This window comes from Triticum aestivum, chromosome 5D (assembly GCF_018294505.1).
Source record: "Triticum aestivum cultivar Chinese Spring chromosome 5D, IWGSC CS RefSeq v2.1, whole genome shotgun sequence".
Taxonomy (NCBI): Eukaryota; Viridiplantae; Streptophyta; class Magnoliopsida; order Poales; family Poaceae; genus Triticum; species Triticum aestivum.
The window spans coordinates 44,816,029-44,842,662 of record NC_057808.1 but is presented as its reverse complement, the minus strand read 5'-3'; the positions used below and the strand labels follow the sequence as shown (position 1 = coordinate 44,842,662).

The 26,634-nt window shown below is 52.1% G+C and overlaps 1 protein-coding gene across 2 annotated transcripts; it reads left to right on the top strand.

Moving 5' to 3' along the window:
* The first annotated feature begins 721 nt into the window (after nucleotides 1-721).
* On the top strand, nucleotides 722-4,933 carry LOC123119335 (protein NRT1/ PTR FAMILY 2.11). Of its 2 annotated transcripts, XM_044539108.1 has the most exons (3): nucleotides 722-781; nucleotides 877-1,153; nucleotides 3,007-4,933. In XM_044539108.1, the coding sequence occupies exons 2-3, from the start codon at nucleotides 973-975 to the stop codon at nucleotides 4,668-4,670; spliced, it is 1,845 nt and encodes a 614-aa protein (XP_044395043.1). In that variant the 5' UTR covers nucleotides 722-781; nucleotides 877-972; the 3' UTR covers nucleotides 4,671-4,933. The 2 variants fall into 2 exon arrangements, with proteins under 2 accessions (XP_044395043.1, XP_044395044.1); XM_044539109.1 differs by lacking the exon at nucleotides 722-781 and having other exon boundaries at nucleotides 864-1,153.
* Nucleotides 4,934-26,634: the final 21,701 nt, after the last annotated feature.

The following is a 26,634-nucleotide window of genomic DNA, read 5'->3' as shown; positions in this document are numbered from 1 at the left end:
GAAAATGTTGGTGATAGCAAAATTTTTGTTGTCGTCTAAAATGGTAGTTATGTATCATTATTCCTTAATTCAATGAGTTTTGCTCCAGTACCCCCTCCCCCCCACCCCTAAAAGTTTACACGACTCTTAAAGTTACTTTTAAAAGTAGTCTCACACGTTCATGATTATCTAATTCTTATCCTTATTTTCTCAATGGATCAAACAAGAGATCGAAACAATCTAATCTTTTACATTGAAGGGTTAATTTCTAATATTCACCTTAAATCTACATCCAAATCTGTGAACTTTTGTAGGGGGTGTACCGAAGCAAAACTCTATTTTAATACACCTATATCTGTTTGATCAAGTAAGTTATTAATTAATTACACCTACGCCCGCATACTTTTGTTGTGACTAATTTCCTTGATTGGACATTGAGTACACAACACTAGTAGTGGGGCACAGTGGGTGGATCACTCAAATGCAGGTAGTACGAAAAAGACGCTTCACCAATACAGACATGGAGCTGCCCCGGGCGGCCCGGGCTCCTTTATGCATGGTTGGGTTCGTTTCAATTAGAGTACTAATCATCTGCACTGTACGTGGGATGCTTCTCACTCACATGTAGCATAAAAAACATCTCGTTTTTTATTTATGAAGAGAGCAAATAATTGAGGGCGCTCAATTATTTGCCTCCAGCTGCACTTATGGCCGGCTTCACAAATTCGATCAGATGAAGGACTAGCTCGTCTCTCTCCGCTCATGCCGTTGCTTTCTGCAGTACATCTGTATGTAATATACGGTTAGAGATTTCAATCCTCTCTCTCTCTCTCTCTCTCTCTCTCTCTCTCTCTCTCTCTCTCTCTCTCTCTCTCAGCAAGATCCCATACTCTGCAGCTGGCTTATTTATACGGCCGGCCTCTCCACCTCTGCTCCCTGCACTACTGCGGCCGCTTGGTGTGTGCCAGCTGCTTGGTGCTTGCCTAGTGATCGATGGATGCAAACAAACCTCAGCGGCCGCAGCAGGAGGAGGACCAGAAGCCCATGAGCGAGGACAAGACGACGACGAAGTCCCGGGACGGCGGTGGCGAGGCCGAGCCGTCATCGGAGTCCGGGGAGGGCGACGCCGCCGACCACAACCACCGGGGATGGAAGGCCATGCCGTACGTCATAGGTGATTGTCACCACATCCCATCCATCTAGCTCTGTCTGTTTTCCCTGCATGCATATGTCACATCTTCTATCCGGTCTCCCGCTGAATTCATTGCTGCTCCTATTGTTTTTCTTGACCTGGATGTCAACAAACTTTGTTCATGCCATCGTAAATGAACCGAAACAGCAGACAGTAAAGTTGTGCAGGACAAGTAGGAACGGATGGTGACAATAATTCAGTTAGTTGCCCACATGTATCGCGCGCCATGCCATGCCGTGCCGTGCCATGCCATGTTTAACTTCTTTCTCTTTGCGTTGCTTCGCTGAGACGATGGGTGAGTGCCCACAAATCAGCAGCCCATGCCAGGCCATGTGTGTGTGGTACCGTGATTTGCACCCAGCACGTCCAAAAAGGCTGCTATGCAGTAGTACATGTCCATGCCATGTATACCTCCTCCTCATTCCTGACCACAAAATGCAAAATACTGTAGCCCCTAGTTTCTCTAAGCAGTTCAAAACAATAATTTAAAAACGCAACCAAAATCCAAAAGGATTTTATATGTACATATATAGACATGAACTATATTTTAGTAAACAAAATCATCAATACATCGCTTTACGTAAAAAAAACACATATATCGAGTAAAAACGAATATATGCATGATATTATGGATCCACACATTTGCATTTTACTGTAGCTTATGAATTATAATATTTTAAATAAAATTTTACGCACATGTAGAAACCAATGATCTGTATGTGGGATGTTTTCAGAGTTTCCGTAACTCCTAAATATAATTCGTATATTTCAAAGGCACTGGGCTCCATGCATATATACTGAAATAGGTGATTTTGCTTCCAAAATACTACTCTCCTACGACAAGTCCTATCCCAACAATTTTACTTCCATTCCTTGTTTTCCTCATACAATTTGTTTTGGCAAATTGCACATTTCATGTGGTAGTTGAACCTCCTTTTTTCTAAAGAACTTTATGTGGTGGAAAATTACACTTTTCCCGTTCTTCCGGGGTGGTGATTTTGGGTTTTCTGTTTTCTACATTAATATTGTGGACTCAGAAAGGGATTGTATCAGTTTATCTATTTCTCTTTGTAGGCAAGACATAAGTGCTAGAAATTATTCACAATAACTATTTTAATGATTTATATTAGCAGCAGTTCATATGCACACTTTGTTAAAAAGAAATTCATGATCATATTTTCTACATAAAATCAATCAAAGATTTTTAGTCAGAGTCCGCCAAATTATGGGCAAGACAGATGTCTACAAAGCCGTTTAGTCTTCAAACAATTAGCAAGCCGAACCCTTTATAGTCAAAGTCGACAAAACAAAGTGATATTTGTTTGTAACTTGATGCAACTTGTGTTGGCGCCGCATCCTAACAGGGCTTCTTCTTCTTCTTCCTCTCTCAACTATCTCTTGTGGTTCTCTCACAACACAAGAACACACACACACAACACATGCACCAAGGAAGATCACAAACGGCTTTGGAATAAGGCACCTTCCTTGGCTCCATAAAAGCCACATCTTTTCTCCAGCCCTCACGCCCACTTTTTCATTGACTCAAAGTGATATTTATACACAGAGGAGGTTTGCCTCACGCATTCACTAGCCAGCCACCATACTCGGCCCCACTAACATCACGTACGTGCACGACCAGGCTAACAGATCCTTGAAACACTCCATGATCTATACGACCGGCTAAGCAGCTAACATCTCATATGCATCCACCAATAATTAACTCCACTAACCAAGCCATTGCATGGGTTTGTTGAATTACCTACCAAGCCATTGTATAGATACTCTAAATTTAAGTGAAATAAGTTTGTAACAATGAAATGGATTGTCTGTTGCAGGGAATGAGACATTCGAGAAGCTTGGTACGATTGGGACGTTGTCGAACTTGTTGGTGTACCTTACGACGGTATACCACATGCCCAGCGTCAAAGCCGCCACCCTCCTCAATGTCTTCTCCGGCACCAGCAACCTCGCCACTGTCTTTGGTGCCTACATCAGCGACACCTACCTCGGCCGCTACACCACCATCACTGTAGGCACCGTCTCCTCCTTCATCGGCATGCTCATCCTCACCCTCACAGCTGCCCTCCACTCCCTCCACCCTCGGACGTGCAGCTCATCCAAAGGGAAACAATGTCAAGGCCCAACTGACTCCCAGCTTGCCGCGCTCTTGGTGTCCTTCTTCTTCCTTGTCGTCGGCGCGGGCGGCATTCGGCCCTGCAACTTGGCCTTCGGGGCCGATCAGTTCGACCCGCGGACCGCCGACGGCCGTCGTGGCATTGCTAGCTTCTTCAACTGGTACTACTTCACCTTCACCATCGCCATTATGATCTCCGCCACCGTCATCATCTACCTCCAGAGCAACGTCAATTGGGCGCTGGGCCTCGCCGTGCCCGCCGCGCTAATGGGCCTCTCATGCGCCGTATTTATCATGGGAACGCGCCTCTACGTTCGTGTTCGGCCCGAGGGCAGCCCATTCACTAGCTTCGCCCAGGTTCTCGTTGCTGCCACCCGCAAGCGCCAGCTCCTGCAAGCTCGTGGCGCCGAGGCCGAGTTGTTCGACCCGCCACACAGGAGCAAGCTCGTCTCCAAGTTGGCGTACACCGACCAGTTCACATGCCTGGACAAGGCGGCCATGCGAACCCCCGAGGACTTGCTATGCGCTGACGGGAAGACGCCGGTGCACCCGTGGCGGTTGTGCACGGTGCAACAAGTGGAGGAGGTGAAGTGCCTGGCGCGCATCATCCCGGTGTGGTCGGCAGGGATCGTCTACTCCGTGGTGCTCACCCAGTTGGGCACCTACGTCGTGCTCCAGGCGGCGCAGACCGACCGTCGGATCAGTAACTCCAGCAGCTTCGAGATCCCACAGGGCTCATTCATTATCTTCCAGATGCTAGCCCTCACACTCTGGATCCCCATGTACGACAGGTTCGTGGTGCCGGCACTCCGGCGCTTCACCGGGCGCGAGGGTGGCATCACCCTGCTCCAGCGAATCGGCGTCGGGCTGGCGCTCTCAGTGGTCACGATGCTAGTGTCAGCGGCGGTGGAGCGCCGACGACGGAGGATCGGCTCATTGATGCCGTGGTTTTGGCTGGTGCCACAACAGTTGCTGGCGGGGCTATCGGAGGCGTTCGGTGCCATCGGACAGATCGAGTTCTACTACCGGCAGTTCCCGGAGAACATGCGGAGCGTGGCGGGGGCGGTCAGCTTCCTGGGGATCGCGGTGGCTAGCTACGCGAGTGGTCTGATGGTGACGGTGGTGCACAGGGCAACGCGACGGCGGGACGGGCGGCCGGACTGGCTGGCTCAAGACTTAAACGAGGGCAGGGTGGACCTGTTCTACCTTGTCACGGCTGCCATCGCCGCCGTAAACCTCGTCTACTTTGTGGCATGCGCGAGGTGGTACAAATTCAAGAAGTCCAGTGATGACGCCCACGCCAGCGATGACCTCGAGCTCGATGAAAGCCCCAAGAAGGCTGCGAATAATATGACGCCGGTTTAGATTAGTGCATGATGATTAGTAGTATTACGTAACTGGGATGCAATCATAGATCGTTAGGTTAATGGTAAGGTATATATATATATATATGTGTGTGTATGATCGATCTTTCATCCTAGTGGTGATTAGTAGTACTACTAGGAGGGTTGGGCGTGCTTTGCTGCGCCGTTGGTGTCGTTGGGTTTTTATTTCTTTTTTACTTTCTTTGTTTCAAAATATAAGATGCATTGGTTTTTAGAAATGATGAACATCTTTTAAGTTGCCAATTTGTAGAGAAATATATTGGTATTATTAGATTCATCATCAAATATTTTTTTATATTCTACTTATTTAGTATTGCGCTCGATATTTTTAGCTCTAAACTTGGTCAAAATTAACGGAATTTGACTTTCAAAAAGAAATACACATTATATTTTAGAATTGAAATGAAACCAACCATGCATGCATAAAAGTTGGGGCCGTTACATATCTGTATTATTTTCTTAGAGACACGCACCTCATAGTCGACTTCTTCTTAAAAATAGCGACATAAATGTCTAATTAAAATTAAAAAAATACGAGCATCTATGCCAGGTCTTGAACTTAAACCTGTGTGGGTAGGTTCGACCACAAGAAACATAACCAAGTTACTGTAAGTTCGCGGTTGCTTGTATATATTAATGAAGTGTCTATCGTACTACCATACATACATGTACCATTTAATCCATCGCCCATCCATCACTCAATATATAGTATTACTGCTTTAGAATATACTCCGTCCGTCTTAACAAAAGCGCCACTGATTTAATACAAAATTCTACTAACTTTGTACTAAATTAATGACACTTATTTTGAGACAGAGGGAGTGGTTGGTCAAACATTTTTACAACAACAAGTAATTTCTATTTTGGCTAGTTTTAATTTCAGCTGGAAGGTTCCCACATTTTGCAAAGACGTCCTAACACTTTTGAACATATAATGCAAAAGAAAACTTGTATGTATACAACAAATACCCAATCGATGCAACATGCAAAAACATACAAACTTAATAATTTATAACATACACATAATTTATACAGCAAACACAAATTCATCACAACACACCTTCTATATATGTGTCTGTACCATTTTATGCTATTTACAAAATAACCAACTAGAACTCTACAACTTGTTCCAATACAGAATCAATTCAGATCGACCTAACAAAAATTAAAAGTACGGCTATATAAATACCACACACCAAGACTGGATATAGGAATTCAAGTTAGGAGAACCATTATCTTCCCAAAAAATACCAAACTTGCCGGAGGGGAGTTTGGCCGAACTTCTTTTGCATATGTGACGATGATGGGGACTGAACAAAGTTTATATGATGGCCCGTTGTTCATTCTTTGTTTCAAATCTCTCCTAAACTTATGTAATTATGCAGTCTAGTGGCAAACAAACCAGCAATGCATGCACACATGTAGAGAAACGCATAACAAATAAGTGATCAATAACAGACTTGAATAATTGTGACCAAATTTAGGCTCGCTGGGTTTGGATATGAATTTTTTAATTACCGACATTGAAACCACAGTGAGGAGAGCACCATGCTTGTGATGGACGTTGCTTATTTCCGAATATCTAGACAACTAGTAATACTCTAGGCGTGACTATATTGGACTTGAACAAGAATATTTTTTAGATCAATGATGGAGGGGGGGGGGGGGGTATGGCCCCCTCACACTTCTATTAACATGAAACCAAGCTTACAAATATGAAGTGAAAATGTAACAATTTTGGCCATACTAGGCTCCGCATGTGTCCCCAACACCACTTTAACAAAATGTAACAGTTTTGGACGATTCTTGGAAGCTTCACTATCAGGATTAAGACCGACATGGTCTGTAGTAAGACAACGATGAGTGGAGGTACACAAAATAATGTATCTATTATGATCCATAGTTTATGTGTCCGTTGACTAAAAAGGATGAGTAGCATAACTAGAAGGCTATAAAATGTCATTGATGATGTGGCATATTTGAGACACCACAAAAGGTAGGCTAGCGATTAAAACCGCTGGGGCAATTGCCCATGCATTGCAATAGGGAAATTAATATGATAATGCACCAAAAGAGAAGATTAAACTATCGAACAAGTCAACATTCATTGGCTTACCAAAGAAAACATGATTTTATTCGGTAAGTCAATAAGATGATGGGCAATTGAGGCAATTTTCATAAAACTGTGGGGAAAAAAGAGATGGTGCCTTCTTTTTTTATCTAATGTTTCCGTTTGTATGCTTGTACATTATATTGAGTACCTTATTTATTTTTTCTCATTTCCGCCGCATAACAAAATGAATAGAGCAAAGTGTCATTTTCGTGCCTCAACTTATCGTCAATTGTGGCTTGTCCCTAAACATTATTTTGTGCAACTCCGTACGGCAGCTATTAATATCAGGTAGATTTAGTCCCCAATGGTGGTATACCTCGGTCAAACCCGTTTTTTGACTTGATGACATGGCACCGCTTTAGCCAGGTGGCATAGGCCTACATGTCACTGAGATAATCTCTCTCTCTCACACACACACACACACACACACACACACACACACAACCGAGTGGGTGTGCCGAGTAGAAAGAGGGGATTGGGGATATAATAATACGAAAAAGGAAAATAATTAGGTGTCTCATAGACAAATGGTAGGAAAAATAAAGATTGCGATTTTATAGTCTGACATAGCAGTCCACACTAAAGCCTCTAAAATGTTTTTAGATGGCCCTCTCAAATTATTATGCCGTGCTGGAGTTACGTGTAGTACTCGATCGTGTCCATGTAGCTAGCCATGGGATCGAGAGAGTAGAACTAATGGGTGTTTGCTTTGAGGACATGCGCGTGCTGGTGGTTCTCCACTCGTCCTACTAGCGCTTTCATTCATTCACTTCACTCCATCCATCTCATGCATGTAGCAATCAAATTGATCATGGATATATGGAACCATCTACTGTGTGCGCGTCTATTCAGCATCACACACAACTCAATCATGCATACATAGAACCAGAGTATACATATAAAGATATGTGTATGAATTACTATGTAGGTAGGTTGTCCATCAATCAATCATGTGCTCATCAGCTAGTAATAGTCACCATTTACTATTGAATAAAGATGGGAATACGATTTTTGATGCGCTGATAGATATGCATACTTGTACGCCTTAATTGCATGTATTTGTCGATCTAGTATCGTTCTCACTACTACTGTTCATGTATCTAACAATCTAGGAGTAGTATATATCAAGTTTTCTACTACTTGATTCAGAAGAATACGCTCGAATTTATGCTACAAGTTAACAAGTCAAGTAAAAATACAGATTGTGGATCTGTAAACATCCGTGGATCAATCAACTAAGCAGTAGCAGTAGAAGCTCTCTGTTTGGGCCGTTCCTGCCATATGCTCGGTTCTTTTGGTTAAACTTATTGCTAAAACCGAACCTGGCAGAAGTAAGTTTGGTAAGCAGAGGTAAAACCGAATTCTTCTGTGCCAGCACTAAAACTGAAAATTTAGTTTTTTTTTGCCATCTGTTTGGTCTTTGGTTAGTCGGTTTTTACGCCCACCGATCAATATGCATACAAAAACGTCCTAATTGCATGTATCATCGATGTGGTATCATTATCACTAGTATATAGTATCAACTTTTCTACTAGTTGATTCAAAAGAAGTACTGCTCAAATTAATGCTACAAGTTAACAAGTCAAGTAAAATATCGATCGTGAATTTGTAAACATCGACCGATCAATCGATTGAGACGTAGGAGTACATCAATCGACGGATGGGGAATATCTATACACAATTAGGCTACAACACTTCTTTATATAATTAAGAAGAGGAGGTACGGAGTTAACTAAGAATTATTCAGCATGGTCAAGGGGTATAATGGTTGATGTGAGATGACACAATGCATGTGCAGGTAGGGAAGATGGATTGATCGATGAGACGACGCCGGGTCAAATTAAGCAAGACATTGCTGGTTAGACATTGATCTTTGGAACTCTATGTCAGCTAAATATATAGAGTGAGGAGTTGCCTTACTCTTTTTTTTTTACTATTGAATACCAATCTAAACAATTGAGTGACAGCTAAAAACTGAATAAAGATTGTGACGCATCGCTGTTCTTTCATTGCTCATATTCAGTGTTCACTCCTAGTCCTAACTACCTCCACCAAGCAACCAAGAAACCACTGATACTAGTAGAACGCCCGTGCGTTGCCACGGGCTTTTTGAAAAAAAATAAGGTGCTACATACGGAGGTAAATTAACCGAGAACAATGCATGTCTCAGCTACCACACATCTCACATCCTCTGTTCTCAGCTAACACGCTTCTTCAACTGAACTTCGAAAGCCAAGTACTATCTGAATGAAAAAGAAACAACACTCAATTTATATGGTGATCATATAGGCAAATGACTGTATGTGACAACGTATAGAGAGCCATAAATTCTGAAGTACTACTAAGGTTTGGTCATCCAAACTTCCTACAAGAGTTGCTAACCTGCAGATTCTTTAGTAGCTTTGCCACCATATCAAGCAGCTTCTCGGTCTCTCCACCCTGAATGTTGTGATAACATAGAGGAAAATCATATTGCGGGACATGTTCAAAGAAGCCATTGAAACAAGGTTGTGCAGAGCTCGTTACACGCCTTGCAAACCTAGCTCAATACCAACATTTTTTTGGACTCGTCCCTATTTGGTGAGCTTAAATGAATCTTGTTGAAATTCACAAAGTAAATGTCCTTGCATGATCCACAATTCCACATCCTTTGAGGATTCTCGCCAGGAAGATGCAATTAAACTGTGGCTTGAATACGAGTGTCATCAGTAATACAAACTATCTTCCATTTATTGTATTGTTGCACAGGAGTACAAAAAAGTTAAACAATAGAGCTTAAAACACAGACCCTTTTCTTCAGAACCTTGGTGTTAATCAGGTTCCAAAGAAACAATTTTGTTCTACGTATTTCAGAACTTCGCAATATCTAACTGAAATCTGCACTACGAGTCTAAGAAATTCACATGCGTTAGCTAGTTACATTCTATTGTCGATGGTACAACAAAGTAAACATTATGTCAGCTATAGTTTGTGTTCAGTAATTAACTGGAAACTTAAAAAGATCTAGTAAAACAAGAGAATTAAGTCATTACATAGGTCACAAAATCCATGCTCAAAAAGTACGACATCACACAGTAAGCTAATATGAATTACCACAATCTTTTGATAAATTAAGAAAGTTCGACTCAGATACTAAAACTACATTAAAAAACATATAATCATGTCTTCTTCTGAATAAAAATATTGTAGTACACAGCAGATTCAGTTATTGTGACTGCTATCAATATTTATCTTCTAGTGCAAATATTTATATCCCCAGTTATTGTGACCGCTATCAATGTTTATCTTCTAGAGCAGATATTTATATCCAGAGGAGACATACATTTGCAAGTGTTTTTTGCTGCCAAAACCTACGTTAAGCTAAAATAAGTAGACCTAGCACATAAAATTCGAGATGGGCATATAGCACAACAAAGATGCAGAGGCCAGATTGCCTCCTTTTAAGAGAAAAAACAACTTGATTGATCCTACTTCTGGTAGGCAACATCTGTGCTACTACTAATAGCTAATCTGTTTCAAAGAAAACTACGAAAAATCATGGATGATCACTCGACGGCCGATGCACATTTTTGACATCGCTTCACTGCTTCAAAGAATGAATTGCTGTCGTGTTCACCATGCAAATAATGTTTTTATGAAAACAACATAGGTGTCGGGGGTTGGGTGCGACATATGCCAATGGATGGCTTATCATGGTGGGAGCGAGTAGAACGTCACCGGTGCCTGGAAGCGGGATGAGGCGTAGACACGAACGCCGGCGCACTTTACCCAGGTTCAGGGCTCTCCTAGGAGATAACACCCCTAGTCATGCTCTGCGGGGTCTCCGCATGATCACTAAGGCACTAGTAGTGAGTACAATGGTGCTCCTCGAGCTGTATGCTAGAGGTAGAAGAAGGCAGGGCTTGCTCTTCCCTCCCCCTAGGTATGTGTCTATCTCTATCAGGTTCGAACCCTTTGCATGGGTGCCCTGGGGGGTTTATATAGGCCTACCCCCCAGGGGTACAATGGTAATCCAGCAGGGTGTAGGACCCGGCTGTCAGTATCTCTGGTCGTCGGCTTCTCCGCCGGCTGCTGGGGCCCGCTGCCTGGTGGGCCCCGCCGACTGGTCTGGTACGGCGCCGATAGGCCGCTCCCGCCGCTCGCGGGTCTTGCCGGCTGCTGATTACTGTAGCCGTGAGGCTAATGACGCAGGCTTGGTCAGGGGGTGTGGCTACAGTCCCGCCGCCTGGTGGGAGATCACTGTAGCCACTCCGTGTCTTATCTGGTTAATGGTGCACGGGCCCCGAGGAAGGAGCGGGCCGCCTACTGGGAGCCGGCCTCCCTCGGGTCCGACTGGTGAGGCTTCCGCCGTCTTCCGGGCTGTCGCTGACTGGTGGGGCCCGCCGCCTGCAGGCCGTACCGACAGGCCATCGTGGGAGCAGAGCCTTGCCTGCCAGCAGTGATGTCAGGGGCGGAGTGGCAACAGTGCCGCGCCGGGCGGAGATCTCCGCCTGTACGGAGCACTGTGGCCACGCCCGGCCCTGGATTCGGGGGTTATGGGCTACACTATAGCCTCACCATGTCTTGTCTTCTTCATGGGGGCGCAGACTCTGAGGGCGCTGTGGGCCGACTGCTAGGAGCCGGCCTCTCTGGAGGCCGCGTGCTAGGAGTCGGCCCGCCTTGGAGCCGCCTTCCTGAGCATGGCCGTCTTCTGGCAGTCGGCCGTTCGGCCAGCCGGCTGCCTGAAGGCGGCGCTTCGTCTTGACGCTTTGAGGGGCGCAGCCGGCCCCGATGTCTTGAAAGGTTCTGGGACTCGGGTTAGGCTACCCGTGGCCCATTACTCCGACAGTAGTCCCCGAAGCTGGTGAGGCACCGCGGCCGAGGAACCGAGGAGCCTCAGCAGTTTCCTCCTCCGGGTGCTCTGGATTGAAGCTTCATCCGACTCCTGGCCAGCCGCCTGGTGGGGAGTCGGCCGCGTCCAGTCGGATCTGTCCGGAATTTCGAACGGAACAGCAGGAACTAGGTGGCATGCTGGTTAAGCTTCTAGGCCCGCCGCCCGTCGTGGGCCTGACATGTGGCGCTAGCCAGCCGGGCCAGCCTGCCAGCCCACGCGCGTGATGGGACGTGACTGCGGGCTGGGCCCGCCACCACCGGGCCTCAGCACGCGAGCGGATCCGCTGCGGCCGAGGCGGGCGGTTGAGTTTCCCCGCGGAGTTACTTCGCGCAGTAACTCGCGCAGTAAAGGCGAGAGCGTGGGGTCGTGGGCACAGTTAATCCCACGATCCCATGCCCGTCCCCTCGGCTTCGTAGCCCGTAGGCTATAAGTAGGGGGAGGAGAGGGAGCGGCAGAGCACGCGCGCCCCTTCCATCCCGCTCTTGCCTCCTTCTTCCTCCTCTCGCCGCAGCGCCCCCGAGCCACGTCGAAGCGCTGCTGGTGCTCGTCTCCGTCGAGTCCGTCCGCCCCGAGCCCTGTTGGCCCCGCACCACTCTCAACTCCCCCGCCGCGCCATTTTCTTCGTCGAGCTCTCCATGGCGCGCGTGCGGGGAGGAGACTGGGACGGGTCGAATGTCAACGACGACCACATCGCTTTCCTTCACAACATGCGGCGCCTTCCCGGCGTGAACTACGTGAAGGCGCACGTGCCTCCCGCGGGGGAGATCTCGCCGGCGCCGGGGGAGAACGAGCGGGTCGTCTTCCGCTCGCACTTCATCCGCGGCTTCGGCCTGCCGGCGAGCGGCTTCCTCCGCTCGTTCCTCGAGTTCTATCACCTCCAGCCTCATCACATCACGCCCAACACCGTGATGCTCCTAGCCGCCTTCGTCACGATGTGCGAAGGCTATCTCGGCATCCTGCCCACCATCGAGCTGTGGGGAGCATTCTTCTACATCAAGCTGGGCACCTCCGTCCGGGAGGTGGCTGCCCAGTGTGGTGCCTTCGTCGCGGTTCGCCGGCCGTCGCCGACGAACGCCTTTCCCACCATCAAGCTGCCACAATCGGTCAAGATGTGGTAGCAATCTTACTTCTACGTGGAGAACGTGAACCCGTCCGTCGACTTCATCAACCTGCCGGCTTATGAAGCAGGCCCGCCGGCTGAGCCTCGGGCCAGCTGGGGCTACAAGCCGAAGCTGGTATCACCAGACGGCGCCGCCGCCATCCAGCGACTCCGGGAGCTGACCGACGCCGAAGGCCTCAAGGCGTCCGACTTGTTAGTCGCCTTCGTCGCGCGTTGGGTTCTCCCGCTCCAAGGCCGGCCGCACCTGATCAGTCGGATGAGCGGGCATCGCGACCTGTACCGGCTGAGCACCAAAGAGATGCCGGCTGCCGAGGTCGCTAATTTGGTGAATGAGATCTCCGGCCTCAAGCTGGAGGGGTCTTGGAGCTTCGACAAGTGGCATATTCCCGCGCCGACCCGCCGCCTGCGGTAAGTTTTTCAATCCTTTCTTTTTGATACTTGTCTTGGCCTTGATCTTGGTCCTGACTAGCCAGCCTCTCACCGTTTGAAACAGATCTACATGTCGGACGCGACGGCCGCCATCGTGGGGCCGGGTGGCCCCTATGCGCCGGACCGGGTGGTGAGCGACGTGGACGACCCCGACTTGGGGGCGGCCGCCTTGGAGGACACCGTGACCGGCGGCGTCTACGAAGCAGGCGGCTCCAAAGAAGGCGGCATTGAGACGTGGCCCGACGAGGAGGAGGAGGAAGACGAGCCGCGCCCCGCGCGGGGGGCCTGCAGGGCGGACGCGGGCCCCTCCGTCGAGCTGACTGTCCGAGGCGGCACGCGCAAGCGTAAGCAAGGCGCCGTCTTGTTCGGTAGCGCACCGAAGAAGGCCAAGAATCCGACTGCCGTGACCAGGCGGAAGGAGGCCGCTGCGAAGGCGGCCATGTTTCAGAAGCTCCCGAAGGCGCCTCCCATGGTGTCGGCGTAAGCATCCTTCCCTTGGGCTCTTCTTTCTTGTCGATTCTTTCTGAACTTCCTTTGCTTTATTTTCTTGATTTAGAGCTCCGCTCTCTCTCGAGAAGTCAGCCGCCGCGTCCATCGTTGGGTCGGCGGAGACCTCCACCACAACCCGGCGAATCGATCCGGCCGCCGACCTCCGGGAGGCGACGGAGCGAAACGCGCGGGAGGTGCGCGAGGAGCAGGAAGCCGCCCGCCTGGAGAAGGTGGAGGCGGACAAGGCGGAGGCCGCCGCTTTGAAGAAGCTGGCGGAGGCCGAGGCTGCTGCCGCGGCGAAGAAGTAGGCTGAGGAAGCCGCGCGCCGTCAGTCGGTGATATTCGTTACTCCCCTGAACTCCGCGCCGCCGCCACTAGAATTCGTGGCGCCGACTGGGGGAGCCGGCGACGAGCACCCTATCATGGAGAGGGACGGCGGTGATGTCGTCATGCCAAACGTAATCGTGCCCCCGCCGCCGCCTTCTGAGGAGGCGCGAGACAAGCAGCCGGCTGATCCACCGATGCCACCAGCCGGAGACGAGATGGCGACAGACCCAACTCCTGAGGTCCGCACCCCGACGCGCCGCCGGCTCGCAAAGGCGGCTTCGGCACCACGCCCGCAGGAGACCGCCGCCGCGAGCTCTTCAATCCCGGACGCCGAGGCGACCAGCGCCGCGCCCACTGGGTGGGTGCGGGGAGGCGGGACGGGCCCTTTGAACACGGCGTCCTAGACGTCCAAGCCAAGCTTCATGCCGAGGCCGACACTCTTAAGCGTTGCAACAATGCGTTCTTGGAGTCGCGAGCCGCCGTCCGGATATACTTCTTGCTTCTTTGATTTTTATGCTTCTCCGTGGGGGCACGCCAGCGCACCCACTGGGTGTAGTCCCCGAGTTTCGGGCCGGCTGCTAAGCAGGCGGCTCGGAACTTTAATTGGCAAGCTCCGAGTACTAACATTATCTGATATCTTCATTGCAGGATTATCACAACCTCCGTGCAACCGTCTTCAACTCCAAGGTCCAGGAGCTAACTGAACGGACCGCCGACTTGTCGGAAAGCCGGAGTGAGTCTTTGTTTCTTTCTCTGCGGGGGCGCGCTAGCGCACCCGCGGGCTGTAGTCCCCAAGATTCGGGCCGACTGCTGAGCAGTCGGGCCGGATCTCGCCGACGACTGTTCTTCTTTTCGTTGATATTGATGACTTCTTTCTCTGCGGGGGCGCGCTGGCGCACCCGCAGGCTGTAGTCCCCGAGATTTGGGCCGGCTGCTGAGCAGTCGGGCCGGATCTTCCCGGCAACTATATCTCTCTTTGTTGATTGTTGATGTCCTTTTCTTTTTCTACTTTTGCAGAGGCCAACGCCGCCCTGCAGCAGCAGCTGGGCGAAGCCAACACCGGGCTTCAGCGAGATTGAAGACATGGTTGACGGTGAGCTTCCCTCTTTACTCTTTCTTCTAGCCGCCGACTGCTGATCAGGCCGGCTTCTTGTTCCTAACTTTGGCTTTTTGCTTCTGTTTAAGCAGACTTCTTCCCCGGTCATTCTGTCGCTGCCAATCGGGCCATTGATGCCGATCACGAAGGGCGGAAGGTGCGGAGATTGCTGCCGACGCCCCCCGGACACTCAGCGAGCAGCTTCTTAGCATCCAGGCCTGTCTTCAGCCGGCTCATCGGATGTTGCGCCGTCTTCAGTGTGTCGGCGCCCAGGCAATCGCCGCCCTGTGGCCGGACATACCGGCTCCACGCACGCCCAGCCGGACCGCCGACTGGCTGGAGGTGGCGGCCGGCCGTCTGGAGGCTTGGAAGGGTTCCTCGGCCCGGGCTGGAGCACGCCGGGCCTTGGAATTCGTCAAGGCATGGTACCCTGGGCTAAATCTAGCCCAGTTGACCACGTTTCGACAGGAGGCCCAGGAGGAGCTGGTGGCAGTGGAGGATGATCTTGTCAAGCGGGCGGCGGCAATCGCCGAGTACACCAACACCATCATCTTCATCCCGGAGCGGGCCGAGGCGCCACTAGAGTGGTTCGGGCTGAACCCAGAGGATGGTGAGGACTCAGCCGAGTTGATCGACTCCAGCGGTGAGGAAGAAGACGAGGAGGAGGAGGAAGGTGAAGAGGAGGCGCCAGAGGTCGGAGCGGACGGCCAGCCTCAGCTCGACCGCGCCTCCAGCAACGAGCCACGCCCGAGTGAGCCGGCTGCTACTGAAGGCGACCAAGCGGAGACTGACCAGTCGGCCGCTCCACCAACCGGCACCACCGACTCCACCGTTCCACCGAACCCGTCTGCTGCTCCCTAGGCTGCGAATTTATCTTTGTTTTTACCTGCTTATCAGTCTCGACAAACTTTGTTAACTTCGCACAATTCCACCCGCGGGGTGTATTTCAAACTTTTGTTGAATGTCGGCCAAGGGCCTTTTGATATGTAAATATTTTTGCCGAATTCTATCTTTCCTTGCTTTCTGCTCTTTGGCCTTTTTCCTTTGCCGCCTTCCCTCGGTTGCCGTCTTGCCAGCCGAACAGCCGCTCTGCGGACTGTGGTTGGGCCAAGTACTTAGCCACTTTCGGGAGGCAAGTACTTAGCCAATTAGAGTTTTTTTAGCAAGTTAAGTAGAAGCCGGCTGGCCGGCTGCTCAGCAGCCGGTCGGCGAAGCGGGAAGCCGGCTTGGGCTATGTGCATGCTTTGGGTCCTTAGCCATTTTTCATGCGGACACTCTTTCTACCTTTACTCCTGCCCGCCGGACAGCCGCTCTGCGAGCTGCAGCTTCTGACAGGAGAGGGCTTAAGTGCCAACGCATTACTTGTCCGGCTGCAGGAAGCATTACATAGCACAAGGCGACAAGTCCCCGGGTCGACTGCTCGAAACCGGTGCCAGACGGACTAATGAAATATCACAATGACAGGCGTAATCCTTATCATATAGATAAAAGAGGGCAGTCCCCGAGCTCTTCTCGGGGGACCCGGAGTCTTCGTATTTAATACAAAAGATGGCGTGGTACATACTGCATCAACTGTAAAACCTTCGAAGGAGGTTTGCATTCCATGGTCGCTCCGTCTCCTTGTCGAAGTCATCTCTTTTGCGTGCTTGAGGCTTCTGAGCGTCGATGAGGTAGTAGGAGTCGTTGCCCAACACCTTGCTAATGATGAAGGGGCCTTCCCAAGGTGCCGAGAGCTTGTGCTGGCCGGCTGTTCGCTGGATCAGCCGGAGCACAAGGTCTCCCTCTTGGAAGGATCTTGGCTTGACCTTCCGGTTGTAGTATTGGCGCAGGCTCTGCTGGTAGATGGTGGACCGGCTGAGTGCCAACAGCCGGCCCTCTTCCAGCAGATCGACATCGTCTTGTCGTGCTTCTTCTGCCTCCTCTTCAGTGTACATAGTGACTCGAGGGCAGTCGAATTCTATGTCCGTCGGGATGACGGCTTCAGCACCGTAGACGAGGAAGAAAGGCATGAAGCCGATTGACTTGTTCGGAGTTGTGCACAGGCTCCAGAGGACGGCCGGCAGCTCATCGAGCCAACAGCCGGCCGAACGCTCCAGAGGCTCGACCGGTCGGGGCTTGATGCCGGACAAAATGAGGTCGTTTGCTCGCTCCACTTGGCCGTTTGACTGCGGATGGGCAAAGGACGCTAAGTCCAGTCAGATGCCCTGCGTCGCGCAGAAACGGGCCAAGGCGCCTTTGGCAAAGTTTGTACCATTGTCGGTGATGATGCTGTGTGGTATGCCATACCGGATGGTGATGTCGGAGATGAAAGTCACAGCAGTCGGACCATTCAATTTCTTAATTGGCTTTGCTTCTATCCACTTGGTGAACTTGTCCACCGCGACAAGCAGATGAGTCATGCCGCCACGCGCCGTCTTGAATGGTCCCACCATGCCTAGGCCCCAGACGGCAAAGGGCCAGGCAATGGGGATAGTCTTGAGTGCAGAAGCCGGCTGATGTGGTTTGGAGAAGAACTTCTGGCACCCTTTGCATTTCTGGACCAATTCTTTGCCGTCTTCTAGAGTAGTCGGCCAGAAAAAACCGTGGCGGAAAGCCTTGGCCACGAGTGCTCTTGAAGCCGCATGGTGACCACACTCGCCTTGATGGATATCTTTGAGGATTGCTTGGCCTTGCTCCGGCTCTACGCAGCGCTGGTAAACACCAGTGACACTGCGCCTCACAAGTTCTCTGTTGATTATGGTGTATGCTGCTGCTCGGCGTTGCACTTGCCGGGCCGAGATCTCATCAGTCGGCAGCTCTTTGTTCACCAGAAAGTTGAGGATGGGCTGGGCCCATGAAGGTGCTGCAATTTCTTCGACTGCTAGGACTACTACTTGCACGAGGGCGGTTGGGCCGGGAGGCGGCGAGTTGGAGTCGGCTGCCGCTTGCTGAGTCGATGAAGTCCCCGGGCCGACTGCTGCAGTCCCCGGGCTGGGTGCGGCTGCTGCAGTCCCCGGGTCACCTGTCGAATTCCCCGTGCCGGCTGCTGGGGTCCTCAAGTCGGATCCGATTGCTTCAGGAGGAGCCGGCAGAAAGATGGAATCCAACTCTGGCGATGGCTTGACAGACGGCTTAAGGAGGCGTTGCAGGGCGACGCCCGCTGGTATTGCTTGCCGGGTGGAGCCGATCCGTGCCAAGGCATCAGCTTGCTCATTGTCATTTCTTGGCACATGGAGAAACTCGCATCCTTCAAAGTATCCACTGAGTTGCTGTACGAGGAAGCGGTAACTCGCCATGTTTGCATCCTTGGCGTCCCAATCACCTGACGACTGCTGGACCACCAAGTCGGAATCTCCATAACACAGGACCCGGCGAATGCCGAGTTCCTTGGCAAGCCGGAGCCCGTGAATGAGTGCTTCGTATTTAGCAACGTTGGTGGTGGCGGCAAAGTGAATTTACAGCACATATATGAGATTGTCGCCTTTGGGAGAGGTGAGGACGATGCCAGCTCCCAAACCGGTGCGCATCTTGGAACCATCAAAGTGCATTCGCCAATGGGTGGAGTCTGGCGCTGGTGGCAAGTACTGGGTCTCGGCCGAGTCGACGAGGAAGTCGGCCAGTGCTTGTGACTTGATGGCGGTGCGAGGCTGGTGGTAGATGGTGTAGGGGGCCAAATCTACGGCCCATTTGGCCACTCGGCCTGAGGCATCTCGGCTTCCAATGATCTCGGCAAGGGGAGCAGTGCAGACCATAGTGATTGGGTGCTCTTGAAAATATGGCTTCAATTTCTTGGCGGCAAAGTGCACGCCATAGCACATCTTCTAGTAGTGGGGGTAGTTTTGCTTGGAGGCGGACAACACTTCACTCAGGTAATACACCGACCTCTGGACTGGTAGTGCCTTGCCTTCTTCCTTGCGTTCCACCACTATGACTGTGCTGACCACCCGGCTGGTGGCGGCGATGTAGAGGAGCATGGGCTCCTTAGGAGTCGGAGCCGCCAGGACAGGCGGAGTGGTCAACATCTTCTTGAGCTGGAGAAAAGCTTCATCCGCCTTGTCGTTCCACTCGAAAAAAGTGGTCTTCTTCATGAGCTGGTACAGGGGAAGAGCCTTCTCGCCCAGCCGACTGATGAAACGGCTGATGGATGCCAAGCAGCCGGTGAATTTTTGCACGTCCAGCAGTCGGGTGGGCACTTCCATCCTCTCGATGGCCTTGATCTTCACAGGGTTGCACTCTATGCCGCGCTCTGAGACCAGAAAGCCAAGAAGCTGGCCGGCTGGCACTCCAAAGACGCATTTCTCTGGGTTGAGCTTGATCTGAAATCGGCGCAAGTTCTCAAAGGTCTCCTTAAGGTCTTCTAGCAGCGTTCCACGCTTCTCCGTCTTCACCACAACATCGTCCACATAGACGTGGGCGTTTCTGCCGAGTTGCTTGAGGAGACACTTCTGCATGCAACGCTGAAACGTGGCGCCGGCATTCCTCAAGCCGAACGTCATGGTCAGGTAGCAGAAGGCTCCGAATGGCGTGATGAAGGCGGTCTTCAGCCTGTCGGCCGGGTTTAGCTTGATCTGGTGATACCCTGAGTATGCATCCAAAAAGCTCAACAGCTCGCATCCGGCTGTGGAGTCTATCACTTGGTCAATCCTTGGCAAGGCAAAGGGATCTTTGGGGCATGCTTTGTTGAGGCTGGTATAATCAATACACATGCGCCACTGCTTGTTCTTTTTCAGCACTAGGACTGGGTTGGCTAACCACTCTGGAAAGAACACCTCCATGATGAAGCCGGCTGCTAGAAGCCGGGCTATCTCTTCTCCAACAACTCTTCTCTTTTCCTCTACAGGCGGCGCAAGGGCTGCCTGACTGGCTTGGCATCAGACCGGACGTGTAGCTTGTGCTCGGCGAATTCCGTCGGAACACCCGGCATGTCCTTGGGAGACCATGCAAAGATGTCCCGATTCTCACGGAGGAAATCGACGAGCTCGCCTTCCTATTTGCTGTCAAGGTTTGCACCTATGACAGCGTGCCTCTCCGGGTGCTCCGGGTCCAAGGGTATCTTCTTTGTCTCCTTTGCCGGCTTGAACGAGCCCTCAGCTTCCGACTCCTTGGGGTTGGGTGACATTTCCGGCTGCTTGCCGGCCATCGCCATAACCCGGTCAAAGAGCCGCTTCTCAGCCGCGATCACGAGGGACTCGGCTAACCGGCTGCTCTCTGCTGCGCAGGCGGACGACTTCTTGTAGTCTCCTGCTATGGTCAGGATTCCCTTGGAGCTCGGCACCTTCATCTTCAGGTAAGCATAGTGGGGGACCGCCATAAACTTGGCCAGGGCAGGCCGGCCGAGCAATGCATGATAAGGGCTCTCAAGGTCCACCACCTCAAACCAGACTGGCTCTCGGCGGAAATGATTTTTGTCCCCGAAGAGGACATCTATCTGAGTCTTGCCGATTGGTGAGCAGGAAAGGCCTGGAACAATGCCATGGAAAACAGTCCGGCTGGGCTGAAGATGTCTCTGCTTGATTCCCAACTTCTCCATGGTATCTTTTTACAGGATGTTGATGCTGCTGCCGCCATCTATCAGAACTCGGGAGAAGTGAGCAGCTCGCCTCTCCGTGGCAAAGGTGGCATCCAACACTAGAGCATAAGAGTCGGGATTGGGCATCACCTCCGGGTGGTCGGCTCTACTCCAGCTGATGGGCTTCTCAGACCAATGCATGAATTCAGGGGTCTCCGATGCTACCGCATTCACTTCTTGTTGCTGCTGCCGCCTGCTGCGCCTGTCGTCGGCCACGCTGGTGAACACGACATAAGCCCCATGCTCTTCAGGGTACTCATCTTGTATCACGCTGACTGGCCGAGCCGCCGGCTGCTGAGGAGGAGGAGGCGGCGGGCCGGCAGGCGGAGGGGGCTGGAGTCCGTCACCCTTGGCGATCTTGGTGAGCCAGTGGCACTTCCGAGTGGTGTGGTTGGACGGCTTCGCGCCATTGTGGAACTTGTAGGGTGCATCAAGGGTCTGCTCATATGAGAAGGCGGGCAACCAGTTGGGCTTGCCGCCCTTCTGGCGCTTGGGGGGAGGTTGCCCTTCCGGCTGCTGATCTTCGACTGTTGCCACCTGCCGCCTCATGGAAGCCGGCTGCATGGCCTTGCGCTTGTTGTCGTTTGGTTGCTGTCGTCGACTGGTGTCACCAGCTAGGGTCCGAGGAGTTTGAGGGGCCACCTCGCCCGACGCGTTAACTTGGATCTCCGCCTTCATGGAGGAGTCGGCCGTGGCGTACTTGTTTGCTATGATCAGCAGTTCGTCGAGGGTTGCCGGCTCATCATAGAGGAGCTTGTGCTTGAGGAGGGTGCCCTCTCGGCACCCGGCAGTGAAGTACTCGATGGCCTGCACCTCGTGCACGCCCTCGCAAGAGTTGCGCAGCTCGGCCCAGCGTGTGAGGTAGTCGCGAGTCGACTCGTTGGGGCCTTGGACGCACAAGGAGAGCTAGCGGGGCTTGGGCGGCCGCTTGTACGTGCTGGTGAAGTTGCGGATGAATGCTTCAGTGAAATCAACCCAGCTGTTGATGCTGCGGGGCTTCAGGCTGTTCAGCCACGTCCGGACCGTTCCCTGGAGCATGAGCGGAACGTACTTCACGACAACGCGCTTGTTGGCGTTCGTGATGCTGACGGCTGTGGAGTAGTCGACCAGCCAGTCCTCCGGCTTCACGGAGCTGGTGTACTTGGGTGTATCTCTCGGGAGCGTGAACCCTTTGGGGAAAGGTTCGTCTCGGATGCAGGGGCCGAAGCATGGCAGACCCAGCTCATCTTCTTCTTCTAGCGCCAGGGATCGATTGAGGCGATCGATCCGGTGGCGGGCATCATTTTCTCCGATTCCTTCTCGGCGGCCAAGGTGGTCGCTGAGTGATGGGTGATCAATAGGCGGCGGGGAAATGCGCCTCTCCCTGCGGGGAGGAGGAGGCGGACAGTCGTCTTGTCGCTGCACTGCTCTTGGGCGGCCGTCTTGGTCGCGCTCGATGGTGATGCGAGTCCGGCTGCAGCTAGCAGCCGGCTCCTTGTCTCTTCTATCGTGGGCGCCACCAGTCGGCGTCCGGGATGTCGCGCCTTGGTCTCGGCGAGGAGGCGGGTCGTCGTTTCGCCGGTTGGGCGCTTCAGTGCGGCACCCGGCCTCTTGCTGCTCAGCAGCCGCGTCGAGGAGCTGCTGGACTCGCTCCGTCATGTGGCGACACTCGTCGCCCTCGAGCTTGTCTAGCTCGTCTGCTGCCGCCTGGGCAGCTCGTATGTTCTCCGCAGGTGTGGCGTAGACGGGACGATCAGTCCCGAACATGCTCGCGATGGTCGCGCCACACTGCCGGATCTGGCCAATGCGGCTAGGCCCACCAGGAGCCGGCGTGCCACCGACAGCACGGTCCATCTCATGCTGGTAAGCCTCCGAGAGGCATCTCATGCTGGCCAGCCGGTTGGCGCTCTCGACGAGCTGGACGCGGCGTGCCTCCAGCGTCTCGGCGTCGGCATCTTCCGGGATGGGCGCAGTCAGGTCTTGCATCGCCGCTTGCAACGGATCCTGGCCACCTCCGCCAGAGTGCTCGGCGTGGCTGATGACGAGCACTTCCGTGACGGTGCTGCCGCCGCTGTCCGCGCGAGGAAGCAGCTCGTCGTAGACCACCATGTTGGTGGGGAACGCGTCAAGCGACGCCGTGTCCGAGTTGACAAGCATCGGGTCGGTGGAGCCAACCGACTCCAAGTCCACAGCAGGCTCGCTGGCGTCGTGGAGCTGATCGAGGCGGCTCACGAGGCGGCTCTCGGGGCCATCGGTGCCCGCATCAGACGCGGGCTCGTCGGAGAGGCGAATCTCGCCGACAAGATTGGCGAGGCAGCTCGCCGCGCAGGCGACCTCCGCGCCGTGCAGCGCGTCGGCACAGGCGCTGTATGGCGTGCTGGGCTGGCTGCGCTTGCTAGGAAGGAACAGGGTTCCCGTCCAGAATAGGTCTCCGGGAGACGGTGCACCTCGCCCCATGGTGGGCGCCAAAATTCGGGGGTTGGGTGCGACATATGCCAATGGATGGCTTATCATGGTGGGAGCGAGTAGAACGTCACCGGTGCCTGGAAGCGGGATGAGGCGTAGACACGAACGCCGGGAGATAACACCCCTAGTCCTGCTCTGCGGGGTCTCTGCATGATCACTAAGGCACTAGTGAGTACAATGGTGCTCCTCGAGCTGTATGCTAGAGGTAGAAGAAGGCAAGGCTTGCTCTTCCCTCCCCCTAGGTATGTGTCTATCATTATCAGGTTCGAACCCTTTGCATGGGTGCCCTGGGGGGTTTATATAGGCCTACCCCCCAGGGGTGCAATGGTAATCCAGCCGGGTGTAGGACCCGGCTGTCAGTCTCTCTGGTCGCCGGCTTCTCCGCCGGCTGCTGGGGGCCGCTGCCTGGTGGGCCCCGCCGGCTGGTCTGGTACGGCGCCGACAGGCCGCTCCCGCTGCTCGCGGGTCTTGCCGGCTGCTGATTACTGTAGCCGTGATGCTAATGACGCAGGCTTGGTCAGGGGGGTGTGGCTACAGTCCCGCCGCCTGGTGGAAGATTACTGTAGCCACTCCGTGTCTTATCTGGTTAATGGTGCACGGGCCCCGAGGAAGAAACGGGCCGCCTGCTGGGAGCCGGCCTCCCTCGGGTCCGACTGGTGAGGCTTCCGCCGTCTTCCGGGCTCTCGCTGACTGGTGGGGCCCGCCGCCTGCAGGCCGTACCGACAGACCATCGTGGGAGCAGGGCCCTGCCTGCCAGCAGTGATATCAGGGGTGGAGTGGCAACAGTGCCGCGCCGGGCGGAGATCTCCGCCTATACGGAGCACTGTGGCCACGTCCGGCCCTAGATTCGGGGGTGATGGGCTACACTGTAGCCTCACCATGTCTTGTCTTCTTCATGGGGGCGGAGACTCTGAGGGCGCCGTGGGCCGACTGCTAGGAGCCGGCCTCTCTGGAGGCCGCCTGCTAGGAGTCGGCCCGCCTTGGAGCCGCCTTCCTGAGCATGGCCGTCTTCTGGCTGTCGGCCATTCGGCCAGCCGGCTGCCTGAAGGCGGTGCTTCGTCTTGACGCTTTGAGGGGCGCAGCCGGCCCCGATGTCTTGAAAGGTTCTGGGACTCGGGTTAGGCTACCCGTGGCCCATTACTCCGACAATAGGCGACTTACCACCTAAACTTGTATTACTATAAAGCAAGTGGTACATGTAACGAGTTACAACTGCCAGGGAAACGCCATTGACATTGAGATGATGATCATCAACTGAGGGTAAGACCTGCATGACAAAGCTTAAAAATAATCATGGACAAACAAAGCAAGGACGAGTTGGGAACTACACAACTTAATTGGATGCCAATTAAAGGGCCCCTACTCTGTATCTATCTGAATATATTTTTAGGTGGCAAACACCAAACTATGGCAAAAAACAGTAATCAGCAACACACGAATTCCCTGTACTAAGACCTTGATGCATCAGACCATAAATTTACACCATAGAAAAAATATCTATTTACACCATAGAAAAAAAATCTATGAATGGAATATACAGATTTGCAAAAACTAAAACATGGATTGCACTATCATTGTCTTGATGATATTTATGTACACATCATTATTTTTAGAGAGCAAGAAAACTCATCATTATTCACAACTAATAGCTAATCTGTTGCGTATATCATGTTTTGAAAAGGTGGTTCACAATCTACCAAGTCGTAGTATCACGCATCCCTACAAAAAGTCCTATTTTCATGTAGCATAACATAATTATTGTTTCCTGTTTAGTAAGTTGGAAGTACACCAATTGTATGAAGTTTCATACTGACCTGGGTGGATGCGATAAAAACGCCATGGACAAAGCGGTCGCTAGGATGGAGATATGAACATCAAATGAACTATAAATATTTCCCAATATTAATATGTTGCATCATCTCTACTAAATAGGGAATAATTATCTCTATCAATAAGCAGAAACAAACAACTAAAAGAAGTTAATTATCTCATTTCAGTCCTTACATTGAGACGCCAATTTGATCATAGAAGACTATCTATCAAAATGCAGAACAACCCATGCCTTGAACTCACCTCCACGCCCCAGCCTCACTTTTGAAAGCCTGCAAGCAAGCGAGAGATAGGAGTAAGCACAATATTCAGCAATCAAATGAGAGAGAATCAGGGAGGAATTAGCATTGTTGTCGTGCTCCCCTGCTCAGGCCATCTCAGTGCCGCTGTCGTTGTCAAAACCAGCGGATCTCGGGTAGGGGGTCCCGAATTGTGCGTCTAAGGCGGATGGTAACAGGAGGCGGGGGACACAATGTTTACCCAGGTTCGGGCCCTCTCGGTGGAGGTAATACCCTACTTCCTTCTTGATTGATCTTGATGATATGGGTATTACAAGAGTTGATCTACCACGAGATCGTAGAGGCTAAACCCTAGAAGCTAGCCTATGGTATGATTGTTGTTGTCCTACGGACTAAACCCTCCGGTTTATATAGACACCGGAGGGGGCTAGGGTTACACAGAGTCGGTTACAAGGGAGGAGATCTACATATCCGTATTGCCAAGCTTGCCTTCCACGCCAAGGAGAGTCCCATCCGGACACGGGACGAAGTCTTCAATCTTGTATCTTCATAGTCCAACAGTCCGGCCAAAGGATATAGTCCAGCTGTCCGAGGACCCCCTAATCCAGGACTCCCTCAGTAGCCCCCGAACCAGGCTTCAATGGCGATGAGTCCGGTGCGCAGATTGTCTTCGGAATTGCAAGGCGGGTTCTTCTCCAAATTTTGAATACTTGTTTGAGTAGTGTCCGGCTTCCCATAAATGTTGCACTCCTTGGCTTCCGCGCCTAATAATGGATATTCTCCACGCGTCGAGCGAATGCGAGAAGTCGGGGCATTTTTACATTTGTCACCCTAGCCATGTGGGTAAATCGCCTATTAAAGAGACGGGGATTCTCAGATCCAGATCACACCATCCTCCCACAACGAGTATCCATTGGAGCGCTCCCGGAAAAAATCCATTCCAACATGGCCGGTCGTCGCAGCTCCTCCTCTCGCTCCCATAGCCCTAAGCCCGGCAATTGGAAGAAGTGTTCCGTCCCTCACATCCAATTAGTAGAGTTGCAGACCCAGGGGTTTCTCCCTCCAGCGTATATGGTCCCCGTTCGAGCCGGGCTCGCCACCTATAATGGCGGGGAGCAAGCGGAGATCTTTCCCAGCCCATCCATGGGGAGCGAGTATGCCTCGTCCCTTACTTATTAAGAGGGCTTGGATTTCCAATTCATCCGTTCCTCCGCGGGCTCGTGGAGTTCTATGGCCTCCAGCTGCATAATTTCACCCTCGCCTCCATATTACACATTGTTGGCTATGTCGCCCTTTACGAGCTGTTTTTGGGCTGCGAAGCTCATTTCGAGCTATGGAAGAGGTTATTCTGCCTCGTACCCCATACACAGGAGGGGTCACTGTACCAAGTGGGCGGAGCCGAAATATGGTGCATCGCCGGGACCGGATACCTGTC